At 52.2% G+C, this 11,130-nt stretch overlaps 1 protein-coding gene across 1 annotated transcript; it reads left to right on the top strand.

Annotated features, from left to right (window-relative positions):
• The first annotated feature begins 4,587 nt into the window (after window positions 1-4,587).
• Window positions 4,588-10,509, top strand: Kazald1 (Kazal type serine peptidase inhibitor domain 1). The gene is made up of 5 exons (XM_052762877.1): window positions 4,588-6,056; window positions 6,477-7,026; window positions 8,124-8,284; window positions 8,367-8,514; window positions 8,697-10,509. Exons 2-5 carry the CDS (start codon window positions 6,495-6,497, stop codon window positions 8,783-8,785), a joined length of 930 nt encoding a protein of 309 aa, XP_052618837.1. The 5' UTR covers window positions 4,588-6,056; window positions 6,477-6,494; the 3' UTR covers window positions 8,786-10,509.
• The last annotated feature ends 621 nt before the right edge of the window (window positions 10,510-11,130 follow it).

The raw sequence follows: 11,130 nt of genomic DNA, 5'->3' as shown, positions 1-11,130 counted from the left end.
CCAATGCTTGGCAAAGCACCCACCCTTTCCTGCTTGGAGATCTGAATGCAGTTACCTGGGGCTTTTTAGTTTCAGCCAGCAGGATAGTCAGTTCAGGAGAAGCTTGAATGTTAACTTACTTCCCAACTCTCCTCAGAAGACAACATTAGACTCCATTATATGTACTTGTTTTGAATGAGGGAATTTATGGACCCAGAATTCTTTGTTCTAGTGCTTTTTTTTTTAAACCCTGAGACAGGGTTTCTCTGTGTAGCCCTGGATGTCCTTGAACTAACTCTGTAGGCCAGGCTAGCCTTGAACTCACAGAGGTCTGCCTGCCCCATCTCCTGAGTGCTGGGACTAAAGCTGTGTGCTACCATGGTGGCCTGCTCCAGTGCTTCTTGTTGGCCGCTGCCACCTGTCTGACAATTCTGTCATTTTTTTACCTGGGATGTTAGTGTGTCACCCCATCATGGTCCCTTTCTGCCATTTTCCGCCCCTTCAGGGCTTGGAGGACCCAGTCTTAGAGCGTCTGCTGGAACGGCCAGGCTTGACAGCCTTTCTCTATGTCCTTCCCAGGTCTTGGTCATGGAGCCAACCCCCTGCAGTGCTCTTGACGTGCAGATGCTAGGCTGTAAAGACAGCACATGTGTAGAACCTGTTCTCACCACAGGGAGCAAACTCTTTATATTTGGCCAGCATGACAGTGTCCACCCATTTGGGGGACTTTTTGGCTTCTTGGGCTCTTTGATGGAGGCCATGACAGTGTTCACCCATTTGGGGGACTTTTTGGCTTCTTGGGCTCTTTGATGGAGGCCATGACAGTGTTCACCCATTTGGGGGACTTTTTGGCTTCTTGGGCTCTTTGATGGAGGCCATGACAGTGTTCAACCATTTGGGGGACTTTTTGACTTCTTGGGCTCTTTGATGGAGGCTATGACAGTGTCCACCCATTTGGGGGACTTTTTGGCTTCTTGGGCTCTTTGATGGAGGCTGCCCTGATGGTTTATGGTCTTTTACCATAACTCCAGGACTGAGCAGCCTGTGTGCTGACAGCCAGGGGCAAGAGGCTAGACTGCATTGTATCATAAGAGCAAAGGTTGGAGGTGTGATGTGAGCCTGTCTTAAACAGACTTTACAGACATGTGGAGTACAAGATCTCTTCCTGCATCATGTGGTCTTGGTAGGGCTCTCAGGAAGATGGCTTCCTTCCTTCCAGGGACTGTCTCAGAGAATTCAGTTTTCAGTGCCATTCACAGCAAGGGCTCTACCTTTGAGCTATATTCCCAACCTAGGGATTGTCTTAGTTATGTTTCCATACAGTGGGGAGAGGGGAAGTGGAGGGGGAAGTGAAACAAAATAAAGGGTGTATTGAGGAACGAGCTGTCATTGTCTGTAAACAGATGTTTCTCTCCTGCCCGTTTGCTCCCAAATACCTGGCAGCCACTTCCCAAATTATCACACAGAGGCTTATATTAATTATAAATGCTCGGCCGGTAGCTCAGGCTTATTACTAACTAGTTCTTACACTTAAATTAGCCCATAATTCTTATCTGTGTTTAGCCATGTGGCTTGGTACCTTTTCTTAGTCCAACATTCTCATCTTGCTTCCTCTGCATCTGGCTGGTGGCTCCTGACTCCACTCTGCCTACACTTCCTGCCTGGCTACTGGCCAATCAGCGTTTTATTAAACCAATTTGAGTGACAAATTTTTACAGTGTACAAGAGGATTATTCCACAGTGATTATCTGTGAATTTGAAGCCAGCCTGTTCTACATAGCAAGTTCCAGGTCATTCAGGACTACATAGTGAGACCCTGTCTAAAGAGAAAAGAGGGAGCTGGAACAACAAAAGTAGGAAGGCAAGCTGGTGAGATGGCTCGGTGTGTAAAAGCTGTGTGTACTCGTGGTAAAGCCTGACAGGCTGAGTTCAATCCCCACACCGATGGTAGGAGAAAGAAAACCGACTCTCAAAAGTTGTTCTTTGGCCTCCACTTACTTGCAATAGCATGTGTGCATCTGTGCTTACACACACACCACTTACACAGAATTATTTAGATTTTAAATAAATGAGCTGGGTGACAGTGGCACATGCCTTTAATCCCAGCACTGTGAGTTCAAGGCCAGACTGTTCTAACAGAACAAGACCCAGGACAGGCACCAAAACTACACAGAGAAACCCTGTCTCAAAAAACCAAAACAACCAGGAAAGGTGCAAAGCTACACAGAGAAACCCTGTCTCGAAAAAACAAAAAACAAAACAAAACAAAAACAACAAAAAAATTTTTAAATAAACAGACTACTTTAAATATTCCTTCTAACGTTATTCTTACAAAAATTGGTCATCAGGTGGTCAAAAGCAGAAGAAGAGATAGTAAAGCTAGGTGTGGGTGACAGAAACTGCCCTGAGATGGAGGAAGAAGGATAAACTAAAGAAATCATTAGCCTGGTGTTTGTCTAGATGTCTTAAAACCCATTCAGCTTGTCTGAATGCCTAGGTTTTACAGAAGCCAGCTCCTGGCTATTCTAGTTTCATTTTGTAATGTTACTTGTAGCTAAATTACAATATTTATCTTCCTCTCTGGCCGACTCAATTTTCTATATTTATTTAAACATTCTAATTTACCTAAAAAATAGTCTCTATTCATTTTTGGGGGGTAGTATTGGGAGATTGGCTTCTACTCTTTCATTATAAAAATAATCTTACAAAATAAAGGATAGTAAGCATTACACTCAACCTCATTCAAAATTCTCTCAGGGTGTTTACTGATATTTATGATATCTTTATACAGCTGTGGTCAGTATCTATGTACTTATTTTAATCTTATTTTCTGCTTTAATGAGAGCACCAATTTGTCATCGTAGGTCAATACAAAGCATTTCATCTTAATTATCTATCTCGAGCCTTTCTGACTTAATTGATTCTAATATTTATAGGAAGCACAGTTCATCTGTATCTATTCTGTCAGGGTAGACCATGTGTTTCACTTTCTTCTCAAAATGATACCCCACTATTTTCAATAACTGTTCCAAAACAAAGTTCATGAAGTAGAGGCCATAAAGTGAGTCCTCCCAAGTAGTCCCAAGAGTTTTTCCTGTTGTTTGTTTTTAGAGACAGGGTATTGTGTAGCCCAGCTGGACGTCACACTCTCTGTGCAGTCAAAGATGACCTTGAACTCCTGATCCTCCTGAGTTCGGGGATTACAGGCATGTGCCATCATCATATTAAAAAAAAAAATTGTGGGGTTTAGAGCAAGGGCTCAGAGCCTGATGGCCTGAGTTCAGTTCCTAGAGCTCACAAAGCGGCAGAAGAGAGCACTCCCACAGGGTGTTCTCTGACTTCTATGCATGTGCACATAGTGTGTACATATACACTTGGGCATGCACAAACACAAAAATAAATATAGAAAAAAGATTAGGGAACAGCAAGATGGTTCAGTCCTGAAAATTATCCCCTGAGCTCCAAACATGTGCAGTGGCATGCATGTGCGTGCACTCATATACACACACATGATAGACACAACACAATAATAACTTTTAGAAAAAGATTAACCATCAGGAGTTCATCTGAATCTTGCCTCCCTCCTGGACATGCAAAGGATGCTGTCTGGTAGTGACTATGGACTAGAAATACTTTCCTTTGGCCCAACAATAGGAAGCTGGTCAAACCAAGTCAAGTTTAAAGCATAAGTAACGCAAATTCTTTTGCTACTTCTATTGTACACCGTTGTTGTTTAAAGGTGTGAAGCGGTGGTGGCGCATGCCTTTAATCCCAGCACTCGGGAAGCAGAGCCAGGCAAATCTCTGTGAGTTCGAGGCCAGCCTGGTCCAGGATAGCGAGGACTGTTTCACAGAGAACCCTGTCTCCAAAAACAAAAAATAAATAAATAATAAAAATAAATAAATAAGTAAGTAAATAAATAAATAAAGAGTCGCAATGGGTAAAGTGTCAGAGGATGAGCATATCGCTAGCTAGGCTTTCAAATTCTTATGCGAACAAATCCCTTCTAAAATATTAATTCAGGGCTGGAACTGCAGCTAAGGGACATAGCTCTGACTTAACACATAAAAGGCCCCGGGTTTAACCATCGGCTACGCAAAAGTTACAGTAGGAAGGTTTTCAAAGTTACAGAGGAGGCCTAGTATAGACAGTATGAACTGTGATTAGTCCCCGCTGCTGCAAACCCACCAGAGGGCGCTCGTTCTCCGTCGATTTAATCCCCAGCCTCTCATTAGTGACAGAAAATTCAGTTAAAAGTCATCTCTCAGAGTCGGGGAGTCTTTCACGTTTAATGCACAAATGCTTCCCAAGAACTTACTTAGCAGCCAGTCGCGGGAGTAGAGAGTCATAAAATACAGGGGTGAACCAGGGGTGGTTTCTACTAGGGGCGCAAGGTATGGCAAAGACTAATAGCAAACACCGGGGACGATAAGGTGGCGGGAGCGCCGGGGACCCTGACGCTGTGATTTCGACAGTGGCTCCTAGCGCAGTCCTTTAGATCTCCTGGACAGCTCCCACTCTACCTCGGGGGGGACGACCGCCGCCCCAAGGCCATGTCAGTCACAGCTAGGGACCTCCCCCGAGTGCCTCCGTCCTCCGCTAGGCAAGCCTCCTCGCGCCTTTTCCAGAACCTTCTGCAACCCTCGTCGGTTCACTTCTGCTCCCAGGTCAACACTTAATTTGTCCTCCAGCCAAGGGACTGCCTAGTACTACCATCAGCACCTGCCTGTTCTCGTTCTTCCCTGGCTTAAAACCCGCGGGCTTTTCCTTTTGAACGCCTAGTTTCCCGTTCCGATTCTCGCGACAGTTCCGAAACCTCGCGTGAAACTTGTTTCCCGTCCCCTCGGAGTTTGGGGTGGTCGGTGGACAGCTCTCGTCCACCTTCGTCAGAAACCCTCTGGCCAGGAGCGGCGTCTGTGCGGACGGAACGCTCCTTTGAGGAGGGCTTGGTGGAGTTCGGACCCGCGCGACAAGGGGAGGGCCTCAGGCCGCAATAGGGAGCCGGGCCGCTGCGGGCCCCGCGCGCACGCGCACTCAGGACCTATTACACCTCCTGGGCGGGGCCTAGACAAGCCCCGCCCCTCCCTTGCCAGAAAACCGGGTTTCCTACCCTGGGAGGATTGCCGCTTCTGGAAGCTGTTTAGGGGCTGGCAGGGGCGGGGCCTGCCTTTTTCAGGGTGGTGGGCGGGCCTCCGGGGATGCTCTGCTTCCTGCCCCCAGCCCAAAGTGCCACCGTGGCGTTGGTGGCGGTCTCCAGACTGAACACTTTTGGCCCTGAGATCCTCAGATTTGCAACCTGTAATCCGGACCCCGAGAGACGCCCTACGGGGAGTTGCCCGCCGGCCTCTCTGCGGCCGCTAGCCAGTTCCGACCTCTAATCACCAGGCTCCTCGCTGGTTCAAGCACCTGCCCTATGGTGGGCGGGAGGTGGCCAGATGTGGGATGGCAGATGGAAACGCTTATAGACTAGTCTGCGCCCGGTGGAGAAACTGGGTGGGCACAGCTGCACACTGTCCCCGGAGGAAGCCGGCCCTGGGCCCGCCCCCCAGAAGTGCCCATACATCAACGCAAACTTTCTTAGCAATAGAACCCCTTCCTTCTTCCCATTATGCATGCAGCTGTTTGCCGCTCTCAGGAACTAAATCAGATGAGACAGGACCTAGGGGTTCAGCCAACAGTTCGAGCTGCTCGGCTATTCCCACCCCTACTCTTCGTCCCCAGTTCTCACACCCTTGCTTTCCCAGCTTCGGGGTCTGGTTGCGGCTGCTCTGTGCACTCACTGTGACTTTGGGCTAGGGTGGAAGTACAAGGCCCAGGGAGGGTCTCTTTGCGACTGGATAAAATTATCGGCCTCAGAACCTGGGAAGAAGGCGGGTGGGTATTCGACGTCTGGGGGCGGAGAGAGGGGGCGGAGGAGCTCCCCTTTGAATCTTAGCCGGTGGGCTGCCGGCGATTCTCGACAAAAGCAGAGGTGGCTAGCGGGTCTGGCTGGCGTGCATGCAACTCTTTTCGTTCCTCTACCGTTCTTTAGGACTGGAAATCACAGCTGTTACGAAGGGCCTAATCCAAGGCACTAGGTGAGTCGCTGGGACTCCCCCATCATCAGCAGCCCACCCTGAACTTACTTCAGGTGTAGTTTTATACACCTCTGGGGCAATGGTGCATCAAAGTTGGGTGGTTTATGGAGAGGGTGCTGGTGTGTGTGTGTGTGTGTGTGTGTGTGTGTGTGTGTGTGTGTACGTGCATGGGTGTTAGGGACCATATCCCGAGCTTTATCACCCCTCCTCTCTTCACTCTCTATCCCCCAAGACCAGATCAATCAACTGGCATAATCCCCAGGGAGTAACCAGACACTTTGTTGGGGCTTCTAGTTGGCTCTAAGGTAGCAGAGGAAAGGGCAGTGTTAGCAACAAGCTTTTGTACGAGGAGCAGTGAGGCTGGTCTTTTCGAACTGGCTTTGTTTCTGACCTCCGGACCTGGCTTCCCTCTCCTGGCAGGGTGCCACCTACGCGCTGATGCCCCGAGTGCTCAAAGGGCTTCCAGCTAACCATGCTGCACCTACCTTGGCGCTGCCCCTGCTACTACTATTACTGCTGGTGGTGTGGACCCCGCTCCCCATTAGCGCGAGGCGGTCCACAGGGACTGATTACCTGCGGCGAGGCTGGCTGCGGCTACTAGCCGAGGGCGAGGGCTGTGCTCCCTGCCGGCCAGAAGAGTGCGCTGCGCCGCGGGGCTGCCTAGCAGGCCGGGTGCGGGATGCGTGCGGCTGCTGCTGGGAGTGCGCCAACCTGGAGGGCCAGCTCTGCGATCTGGACCCCAGCGCCAACTTCTACGGGCGCTGCGGCGAGCAGCTCGAGTGCCGGCTGGACGCGGGCGGTGACTTGAGCCGAGGAGAGGTGCCGGAGCCGCTGTGTGCCTGTCGCTCGCAGCGCCCGCTGTGTGGTTCCGACGGCCGTACCTACGCGCAGATCTGCCGCCTGCAGGAGGCCGCCCGCGCCCGGCCCGACGCTAACCTCACTGTGGTGCATCCCGGGCCCTGTGAATCGGGTACGCAAGCCCAGGGCTCTTTGTACCGGGACTCGGGCGTCCTAAAAGCACTCACTGCTCCCCGATCCCCGACAGGATTGGTCAGCAGAGAGAAAAGATGAGTAAGCCCGAGAGCCTCAAAGGCTGCCAACTAAAACGCAGGTCGAGATTTGCGGCAGGTTTAATGTAATGAGCTGCCTGAGAACCAGACTGGCAGGGACCAGCCTTCCGAGGGAACAGGCATATAGCCAATAGCTGGGTCAGAACTGAAAAGACCCCAAGACAACCCCCCGCCCCCCGCCCCGAGACTTTGCCCAGACTGCTGGAGCCCTGGCAGAGGGATTTTACAGCCTGTTAACCACAACTCCCGCCTCTCCCTTTTCTCTTGCGTTTAGGGATTAGTTGAAAGGAAGATGGCTTCTTGCTTTCTGTCGCCCCTCATCCTTGGGGTTGCGGGGGGCGGGAGGATGTTCAAGACTGAGGTTTTCTTTGGCGGCTCTCACTTCCTCAGCCTCCACCTAATGAAGTCTAGCTGGGCTGCAGCAGTTGCAGTGAAAACAAACGAGCCACTAGGGGGTCCCACCAGTTTCCCCGGTGCAACAAGGTGGTTTCAGGTTCCCCTGCCTCGGCACTGGTCCCACCTCCACCCGCTCAGAGCCCAGACCGTGTCACATTCTCACGACATTTGGAATGTGGCTGCTCTTCAGGCCTTTGGGAACTGGGCCTGCTTAGAAAAGGGGAAGGAGGGGAGAGAGGTGTTGGTTACACAGTCCGCAGGAAAGGGGCCCCAGGGTAGAGTGAGGACAGGGGAGCAGTCCAGGACAGAGTGTGGTTGCTCAGCTAAGCGACGGGTCTGTAGACATGTTTGTGCAATTTACACACTGCTCCGTGTACCTGTGCATCTCTGTTCCTGCTTTTGCGCTCTTGTGTGTATCTGCACCTACATTTGTCTGGACCTGTGCTTGTGGAATATTTTCTTTGCAGATGTGTGTTCACCTTGGCATGAGTTGTGTGTGTTCTGCCCTAAACATATACGCATTAATTTGTAAATTGTGTTCTTGCTGAGCTGGATACAGCTTCCTGTTCTCAAGCCTCACCCTCGCCTCCCCCTGCCCCAGAGCCCCAGATCCTATCACAGCCTCACAATATTTGGAATGTGACGGGACAGGATGTGATCTTTGGTTGTGAGGTGTTTGCCTATCCCATGGCCTCCATTGAGTGGAGGAAAGATGGCTTGGACATCCAGCTGCCCGGGGATGACCCCCATATCTCTGTACAGGTAGGAACAGGGAGCAGGGGCATACTCTCGGGAAACCTAGGGCTTCCCCAAATGACCTTGCTCACAGCACATCTGGCTCCAGTTTAGGGGTGGACCTCAGAAGTTTGAGGTGACCGGCTGGCTACAGATTCAGGCTTTGCGTCCTAGTGATGAAGGTACCTACCGCTGCCTTGCCCAGAATGCCCTGGGCCAAGTGGAAGCCTCTGCTACCCTGACAGTGCTCACACCAGGTAAGGGAGCCCCAAGCTCTGGGCACCAGGAGGATGGAGTGTATTAGGACCCTTGAATTCGTGTAAGGAGCAGTCTGCATGGGAATGTTGTGCCCCACAAGCGTAGCTTTCCCACCCCCTGAGCTGTGTCTGCTTCGTCTGGGCCCCCTCTGATCTTTCTCCTTCATCACATATGTTCGCAGACCAGCTGAACGCCACAGGATTCTCCCAGCTGCAGTCACTTAATTTGGTTCCCGAGGAGGAGGCAGAAAGTGAAGAGGATTACTACTAGGTCCAGATCTCCGATTTGTGGGTGTGGGTGGATATGGTATCCACCCCTGGTGTTGAGAAGACGTGGTGGAGAAGACTGGAAAGGGCGAGCAGGGTCCTTTCATGGATTGTTTAATGCTCGTTGTAGCCTCAGTTTACCTTTTCTCAAAACTCATCTTCTGGAAGCTTTCCACCTCACCGAGTTCCTAGGGACACTTCCCAACTGTAGTCCTTTCTGTGGTGTGAGCACAGTAGAACCCACTTAGTTCAGTGCAGTGGGAGGGGGGGGGTCAGCCATGTCTTACACCTCTCCAGAGGATAAAGCCCACCTGGCATATGACTAGACACAGTGGGCACCAATAAAAAATAGTCAAACGAGCCACGCGCTGCAACAGTTCTGACAGATGTGCACGTGGAGACCAGACATCCCTGAGTGGCCTCCCACTCCAACAGGAGGACTCCGGCATCCAGGCATCCAGTGATACAAGCCCTAAGCACAGGCCTGCTCTGCTAAAGAAGGCTTGCGCTCAGGCCTATACTGCCCTCTCCTGTCCTCTAGTGAGGGAGCCTCGAGTCGTCTGGTTGGAGGGAGGGCAGAAGTTATCCCCCCTACCCCGTTGGGATAGATTGATTACCTGTTCCCCAGTCCTTATTCTCATCTCCTCCCCAGGCAGAGTGGGGAAACAGGTCTATGTGAGTGGGACCCCAATATGAACGTTTAAACTGAGTGGTTGGGGCGCCCGTGTTAGCCACACCCTTCCTCTGCTCCCTCATTTCCTTCCCATTTCCCAGCTGAACCCCAAAGTCATAGTAACCCTATTTCCAACTGTCCCAGCGATGACCTGTCTTATCTGATTTGAAGTCCTTCACAAAAGCCTCTTTGGCCTAAGTCTCTCCTTCTATTCTCTGGACCTAGCCCAGGGACACGGAGGAGCTTATGAGATTGTCTGAGGGTAGGTTGGAGTTAGTCATCAGGCCAAGATGCCGTGTGTGGAGAGCGACAACCTCCTACGCCCCCGGCTCCTCTTGGAGCTGGCGCCACCGCGGGGAGGGACGGCATTTGGCTCAGCGTCTGCGTTTGCTTTGTGGGACCCAACGCAAGCTGCTGGCCCCCCTGGGAGGGGCGTGGCCGGGAACCCCATCTTCGGGGCTGGCCACCCTTCTAGCGTGTATGCACTGCGTTTTCAACAGCTTCTGCCTGGCGGCGGCCACTTTTCCAATAGGGTTCTCACGGTGGTCCCCGGTGGTCGTGCTCCGCTGTTTGGGCCCAACACTTGCAACGAACTGCAAGGGAGTAGGAGAGTAGATCTGGGTCGAGCTGGCGAGCATCTTGCCGTGTGATCTCAAGAAGGTCCGCTCCCCGCTGTGAGAGGGGACCTGGGTCTGGGTCCCTGCGTCCATCGTAGCTTGTTCTTCGCTCGGTGGGAGCTCCAAGGTGCCCCTGTGGCTTGCCTGTCTCCTCTCACCCACCTGCAGAGCACAGGCTGACTCTTCGCCCAAACCCGAAATCTGTCGCGTGGGCAGACTCTGTAGGGGGTTACCTCCTTGACACCTCAGTTTCCCCCTCTGCCGCCTCGAGGGTTTGGGCCCTGAAGCCTGGAGTGGAAGGACGCGCCGCGGCGGCCCACCGCCTTCATCCTCCCCGCACCCCGCCTCTGCCGCAGCGGACGGGGTTTAATAATGTCGCCGGAAAGTGACACGCGATTTATTATTAAAGTAATGCGGGCGCGGGGACGGGAAAGGTTTAATAAACGCGCTGAGATGCCTAGGATTATTCACCGCAAATAAATGAGAGCGCGGGCGGTGTTTTAATAAATAATTTCCCGCCGCTCCCGAGGGAGCAGAGGGGAGGGGGACGGGGGAGCCGAGCGGCTGCTGGCACTCCCGGCTCCGCAACCCCACGGGTTCTGAGCCTTCTTCACCACTCTGCTCACAGCCGCTGTGTGCTGCTCGTGGAGAGCCGAACCAGAGAGGCCCAGGCCTGGAGGTGGGAGATGCCCTGTGCACCACCACCCTACCCCCAGCGCCCACCTCTGGGAGTTGAAGTTGGCTCAAGGTGTAGCAAGTGAGTTCCATTTTGCGCCCACCTGGACGTTGGGAGACAGACCAGCAGGATTAATACGAATCAAGCCCCTCCCAAACTTGAGTCCTGGCCTCCGGACCTTCGGGGTGGGCTGTTCTTTTGCTTTTGGCTAACCCTGGCTGCGTTTCTCCCCCGTTCAGGGCAGGGTGTGCGTGGAGAAAATTGTATGTACAGGTGTGTGTGAGAGAGACGTGTGTGCTAAATAAAGGCACCGACCCCATCACCGTGATTATAACACGGACACTGTTCTGGCCGCTTCTGCTTAATAAGGTTCTAGGGCTCTC

The sequence above is a fragment of the Peromyscus californicus genome, unplaced genomic scaffold (genome assembly GCF_007827085.1).
Source record: "Peromyscus californicus insignis strain IS unplaced genomic scaffold, ASM782708v3 Scaffold_4__1_contigs__length_199733344, whole genome shotgun sequence".
NCBI classification, from domain to species: Eukaryota; Metazoa; Chordata; class Mammalia; order Rodentia; family Cricetidae; genus Peromyscus; species Peromyscus californicus.
Note: the sequence above shows the minus strand (reverse complement) of the source record. Positions and strands in the feature narration are given on the sequence as shown.

Bases quoted from the DNA above. Each gene is read 5' to 3' on its own strand.
- Kazald1 (XM_052762877.1), top strand. From the start codon at position 6,495: ATGCCCCGAGTGCTCAAAGGGCTTCCAGCTAACCATGCTGCACCTACC. The intron at 8,285-8,366 runs GTAGGAACAGGG...ATCTGGCTCCAG, and splicing joins ACCCCCATATCTCTGTACAG to TTTAGGGGTGGACCTCAGAA. The intron at 8,515-8,696 runs GTAAGGGAGCCC...ATATGTTCGCAG, and splicing joins CCTGACAGTGCTCACACCAG to ACCAGCTGAACGCCACAGGA.